This window comes from Eurypyga helias, unplaced genomic scaffold, assembly GCF_000690775.1.
Source record: "Eurypyga helias isolate BGI_N326 unplaced genomic scaffold, ASM69077v1 scaffold6360, whole genome shotgun sequence".
Lineage (NCBI taxonomy): Eukaryota > Metazoa > Chordata > Aves > Eurypygiformes > Eurypygidae > Eurypyga > Eurypyga helias.
The window spans coordinates 1-6,123 of NW_010226140.1; the positions used below are offsets into that span (position 1 = coordinate 1).

Below are 6,123 nucleotides of genomic sequence, written 5' to 3' on the forward strand. Positions count from 1 at the left end.
GGGGCCCCGTGGTGAAGCCCGGCTGCCTGGATCAGCAGGGCTGTACTCCAGCACAACAGGATCAGTGAATCCCCACGTGCCCTACTAAACCAGGTATTGATCCTACAGCACACTGATGCTTCTCGTAAACGCTGCCAAAACAAACGCCGCCCTCCTCCTCCGAAGCCAGGAGAGGCCTTGGGTTTATTATCACCTGATTTACTGCCCAAAATACGTATCCCTGAGGCAGAGTATTACTCATGCCTCACCCTGCTCCCGAGCTCCCAGATGTGCTGAATTCTCCACAGAAAGGCACACAGCAGGCCAGCTGGATGGGTGTCAATAGATTCTGTGGCGTCTTTCGCAATAGAGAACAGCCCCACTCACTGCTTGTCCAAATACCCAAGCAGCATTGCATTTGAAACAGGTTTTTTTCAGTCTGCGCTTCCCAGATTTTTTCTTCACTAGACCTGTGTGTTTCAACGTGTTATTCAGGGATCCATGCTGTCTCTGTATAATTCCCAGAAGCTGAAAATAACATTAACTAAATATAAAGGCCCACTCTGCAACTCCACAAGCCCCAGAAATTTCTCTCAACCTATTCTTCCTTCTTCCCCATCTGATCACAAAAGCAGACTGATTCCTATTCCTATGCTCTATTGCATGGCAGCCTGCAAAATGAATGTACAACATTCAAGAGAATAAATCAGACTATCCCACTTTTTATGGCATTTACCATGTGATTGGTCCAAGCGTAAGTGATGATGGTCCGGGTACAGCAGTAGGTCACTGTAGTGCTTGTTCAGCATAGTGGAGGAAGCATCTGCTTACAGTTAAAGTGATGAAAATAGGGAGAAAATTGCTTGGTTGTAAATATATGAATGGCATGGTTAAGCAAAGTTAACAAGGCTCTTGGCCGCTGAAGAATCAATGCAGCAGCAGGTCTTGTCAAGAGAGATGCAATTGTAAATAACAGATGTGTACTTTGAAAATGAACCTGCTTCAGAAAAAAACACAGATCTTCCCAGCACTAATATTTTCAGTCTGCCAAAGCTGATACACTCTTTTTCTTCTGAAAAAGAATCCTGTTGAACACTTTTTTTTAGGATTTCACCCTTCAAGCCACAGCAGAGCAGATGCATTGTGTGCAAGATTATAGTTTGTCACACCCCACAGAGCTCACCACTGCAGTGTAAATAAACCCATCTCTTCCTTTCCCCAGTCCTCATTTTACTAGTCCACCTTCACCACCCACACATTTACAAGCAATGCCCTCTACTTGTCTGAGTAAAGCTTAGACTAAAAGCCACCAAAGCCCTGTAAGACCCTCCCCCACAATGACTCTCCTAGACTGCTTGACTACAGTCCCAAACCCCAGGAATACCTAAATTTTGAAATGATAAATTGGTGACCAGTGTAATTTTTTCTAACACAGAAATACCATGTTCATTTTATAGTTTTTGTAGAAAAATGTAACATTTCAAGTTCTGTTAAGGCAGCAGCTGAAGGCAAAAGGACATTTCAAGGCACAGAGTATCTATAACCGACATTCAACAACCATTTTAAGTATCCTGAAGGACATTCAGCTTGCATAAAAACATCAGTGAATAAAACCCGAGACTAGATACTGGGAGCTCGAGTAGCTCCCTGGCCCAGTAAGAGCCTTTTATACCAACCCCAGCTTTGTGCAAACCACCACAGCTAGCATATGGAGTTACAGTCACAAATCAGTTCAAGAACAGCATCAAAAACAGCGCTCAGGAACTCCCAGATGTTCATGGAAATATATCTGCATAAAAGCAGGCTAAACTGGATTGTTTGAGGGCAGTCCATAAGCCTTTTAAAGATAGCTTTTCCAGGAATATTTTGAGTAGTTCCCTTACTTACAAGAGAGAGGACACACAAGACAAGACTTGGAAAACTGCAGAAGGTGCGTCCACGCACAGAGGGAAGGAGGAAAGGAGAGTACCAGGATTACAAAGAGTCACAGTGCTTAACATGACATCTCCGAGATCTTCTGGACTTACTGCAGGAACACATCTGCCTAACCATCAGGGAGGCAAAAGAAATGAAAAATCAGATCGTCTGCTGTTTGCTCAGTAGCAGGTCTTGCTCCATCAGAACAGACGGGAACAGTCCGTTCTTTGTTGCAGAGGGGCTCAGTATGGTTGCTGGGCTGTCTTGCTCGAGTCAGGCCACTGCGGAGAGGCATCCTGCTGATCGATTGACTCATAGGTGCTGCGATCCTGGCCTCCACGGGCAACACCTGAATGAAGAGGGAAGAGAACAAGCTTGGGGAAAAACCAAAAGCACAAGAACTGAATCCCCTAGAAGAAACCAACAGCTGAGGAGCACACCACATTAGCTGCATTACCAGCTCCCCAGCACCTGTGTTCTGTGATCCTCATTACACAGGCAGGAGGTAAGAAAACTCATCCTTACAACAAAGCCAGAATAACTGAGATGCAGTTGAACACGCCTCTGCATTCCCTGAGAACTGCTCTCTTAGTAGCCACATGGCTGTGTGGAAAGCAAGACCCACAATCCTACGCAGCAGCGTAACCGGCTCATGTAATAGCATATTTCAGCGGGATCAAGTTTATGAGGAAAAATGAAGAGACAAAACCAGAAGCTGCAGGAACCATGGCTAGCTGACAGCACAGATTTAAGAGCATGACTCATCCACGAACCACTCTTCCCAACAACACGGCTATGCCTCGTGTGCCACACCATGGCACGAAATTTGAATCCAGCAGTGCTCCCAATTGCACAGTTCGCCTGTGGCACAAGACTGGTACAAAATCATGCTACTGTCCAGGGGATGAGTAGGGAAAAAATGTACATGGACAGCTCTTTATCTACAGGCCAGGCATGGCTAAAAGCAATCTGAATCATACGTGGGCACCAAACTATATCACAGGCTTGTTCGGTGCTGCCAAGCAACAAAAAGCAGGTTTGTGTGAAACGAAAACAAGAGAGAGAAGACCTTGAGAAATGCAACACTGTTAGGTCCAGAAAATAAATGCGAGATAGCAGGAAAACGAGAGAGAAAATATGTCAATCACATTCAACACAAGAACAGCACAGAGTTTGCACTGAAAATCTTGCGAGAAAGACAGTTCAGGAGAGGATATGAAACAAGTAGTGTCCTAATTCCAACCTATGCCTGAGAGGAGACTCTCAGTGTCATGCCTGTGTTGGGATAGTGTGATTGAAAAGGAGTGCTCCCAAATTCCAAGCAAATGGATGAATGCCTCAGTGTCACCTATACTTTCCACGGGACACAAATCCCAAATCCCAGTTACAAGCACAATGAGCAGCTAATAGAAACTGGCACACACATGGCCCATGGCAAGGCACTGCAGTTGACTCACAGGCCTTCCAACCCGGTTAGGACAGATCTGTCTGGCATTTGCACAAGCAGCTGATGGAGAAGACATCCACATCCCACCGGCAGAGAGGTGCAAACAGCACATCGTGCCCCAAGCCACAGTTTCCTTCCATAGCCTCTCCTCCACTGCCGGTATCCACCTCTTATCAGAGGAAGCGTTATCATCTTTACTAGCACCAAAGCAGCACAAGTGACAGCTTTCAAACACTGTAATGCATTACACCATTCTTTGTCCTGCACAGCCTTCTTAGGAACGCAAAAAGGTAACTGCCAGGCTGCTTGTTTTGCCAAGGTGAACTCCCACGCAGCAAACAATCCCTGGCAGCTGCCCCAGCATGAACTTGCACCAGGCATGCTTAGCAAAGTTGACTGTGACCCAGAACATCCAGCCATAGCCTTTTCTTTCTGGCAAGGCTGCCACATGATCATTAGCAAGTACAACCAAGAGAAAAATGAGTGCCTCCAGGCAGAGTCCCATGAGGTGAACCTCAGTCCCACTTTCCAGGTGAGGAAATAGAGGTCCAAAGCAATCAAGGTAGCTAGGACATGTGAGGCCCAGAGAAAGCCGGGAGTTAGAAATCCAGCTTCTTTCCCTCGCATGCATAATCCAGCTAGAGGGGATGCTGCCTTTACTTTCCCTTGAGAAGGAAAAAAAAAAAGGCTTGGCAAAGAGAAGGACACCCAAAGGCTTCCAACAAATGCAAGAGGAGAAAGAGAGGAAGAGCCTCTCGGTTATACTGAACAACAGAGACAGCAGTGGTATCAATACCATTGTGGGCAAAATGGCTGTCAGACAAGGACTCCAGGTCTGCAAGGGAAGAGAGGAAGAATGTAAATTTAAGGCTTAAGACCACAAAATTGGACTGAACAAGAGACAGCAGTGGTATCAATACCACTGTGGGCAAAATGGCTGTCAGACGACTCCAGGTCTGCAAGGGAAGAGAGGAAGAATGTAAATTTAAGGCTTAAGACCACAAAATTGGAGAACAGGCATGAGCAAGAACAAGCAAGCACCCCCTCTCCCTGGAAAGGAGGGAAGAATCCAGCTGCACAGAGCTCAGGCCGAAGCGTCCAACGTGCAAGGCCACCTCCCTAACCTCAGGGGAGGTGGCCCACACTGGCGTGGAGGCAGAAGCAGCATCCTACCTATGTTAAAGGTGTACTCTCCTCCACGCTCCCGATACATTCGATACACCAAATAGCAGGACACAGGTTTGAGGAGGAGGCTGAAGATGGCCATGCCTATACTGAAACGCTTCGTATCAGTGAGATAGTTGTTGGGAGGATAGAAGAGAGAGACGTGAATGATGTCTGTGAGGACTGTGAGCAGCAGGCCAGCCAGGAACTGGAAACAAAGAGAGAACGGGACACACACTGAACAGGGGATTAACCAGCAGGAGTAACAGTCAGTTACACCATCTGTTTCCTGCAAGATCTGTGTTCACACAAGCATGCCTTCACCCCAGTATCACACACTGCTAACCCTTGACACTGCCCCAGGTAGACAGAGATTCCTAAATGAATTGTATTTCATGCATTTTCTTCACATCTGTCAGACACCTTCTCATGATACCCTTTCAATGTTTTATAAAGCCCCTCCAACTCAAGCATATTAAATGCTTTGAGTCCTCTGCTGGCATTACAAGTCACAACAGCAGGTAAAAGAGTAAGAATCAAGTACGCTTCACCTCTGAGAAGCAAAATAAGTGACAGTGAATGCTTTTCACCATGGTTTACAGTGCTTACAGATTTATACGCTCTAAAAAAAACCCAAAACAAGCCAAACAGGGTATTTGACTTGTTCGCTGCTGTATCAGGAACAGCTGAAAATCATCACTGACTCAAAAGAAGCTGCCTCTGCCCTCCACCCTCTCCCTGAGCAGCCTTGTGGAGGCGAATACCCTCACACTCACCATCACGATGGCGTCAAGGGAATCTCGCTGCACAATAGCCCAGATCCCCACTGCAAGGACGCTGAAATTTCCCCAGGCATAGGAGGCTGGAAACATGTAACTCATGCATCCCCTGCCAAACAAGACAAAAAAAACCCCAAAACAGCCTGCATTCACAATAAGCCTTCACCAGTTTGTTTGCATTCATCCCTGTTCCCACGCAAACACCTCCCCCTCAGATTTAGGATCTTCTTGCACACAGACAGGCACAAACAGGGAGTGGTGATTCCCGGAGAATGTCCCATTCCTAGTTTGACCGAACACCCTCTCCTCACCCAGACCAGGCCAGTTACCAATCACTCACCACACTGTGAGCAGCCAGTGTATCAGAATGATTGCCTACAAAAAAAACCAGAGGAAGACAGGTCAGTAAGCTGGGAGAACTGCGGGAGGACAGACATGAAACGACACCATCCTGTTTCCGAGGGATGGGTGGAAGAGTGCCCTGGACCCACGAACAGCAGAAAGCTGGCGTAGCAACTGGGACACTGAAGACACAAACCCATTTTTCTCTGCTTCTGTTGCTGAGTATTTCCTGTGGTGCCACACTGTAGTCGTTCATTATTGTTGTCATCTCTGTCAACAGTTGATTCAGGGCCCACTTAGTCTTTTCTAAATGGGTTATTGATTTTGGAACTTCAGAAGAGTTTGTACAGAAAGCCAGGCAATCTGATTCACACCATGCTAACACAATTTATACATGACCAATCTGGCATCCCATCACCAAGAAGGCCAAGGAAAGCCATGCCTGCAGCTCCCAGCAATTTCACTCCAGTCCTCAGTAAATCCTCCTTTTACCTC

The 6,123-nt window shown here is 46.6% G+C and overlaps 1 protein-coding gene across 1 annotated transcript; it reads right to left on the reverse strand.

The window, feature by feature from the left end:
- Window positions 1–2,138: 2,138 nt before the first annotated feature.
- Window positions 2,139–5,655, reverse strand: AGTRAP (angiotensin II receptor-associated protein). Its single transcript, XM_010151750.1, has 4 exons — window positions 5,627–5,655; window positions 5,284–5,395; window positions 4,517–4,715; window positions 2,139–2,245 (listed from the first exon to the last, which is right to left on the reverse strand). Exons 2-4 carry the CDS (start codon window positions 5,386–5,388, stop codon window positions 2,139–2,141), a joined length of 411 nt encoding a protein of 136 aa, XP_010150052.1. The 5' UTR covers window positions 5,389–5,395; window positions 5,627–5,655.
- Between the last annotated feature and the right edge of the window lie 468 nt (window positions 5,656–6,123).

Bases quoted from the DNA above. Each gene is read 5' to 3' on its own strand.
- AGTRAP (XM_010151750.1), bottom strand. From the start codon at position 5,388: ATGAGTTACATGTTTCCAGCCTCCTATGCCTGGGGAAATTTCAGCGTC. The intron at 4,716-5,283 runs GTGAGTGTGAGG...CTTTGTTTCCAG, and splicing joins CCCTTGACGCCATCGTGATG to TTCCTGGCTGGCCTGCTGCT. The intron at 2,246-4,516 runs GTAGGATGCTGC...CTCTTCATTCAG, and splicing joins AGAGTACACCTTTAACATAG to GTGTTGCCCGTGGAGGCCAG.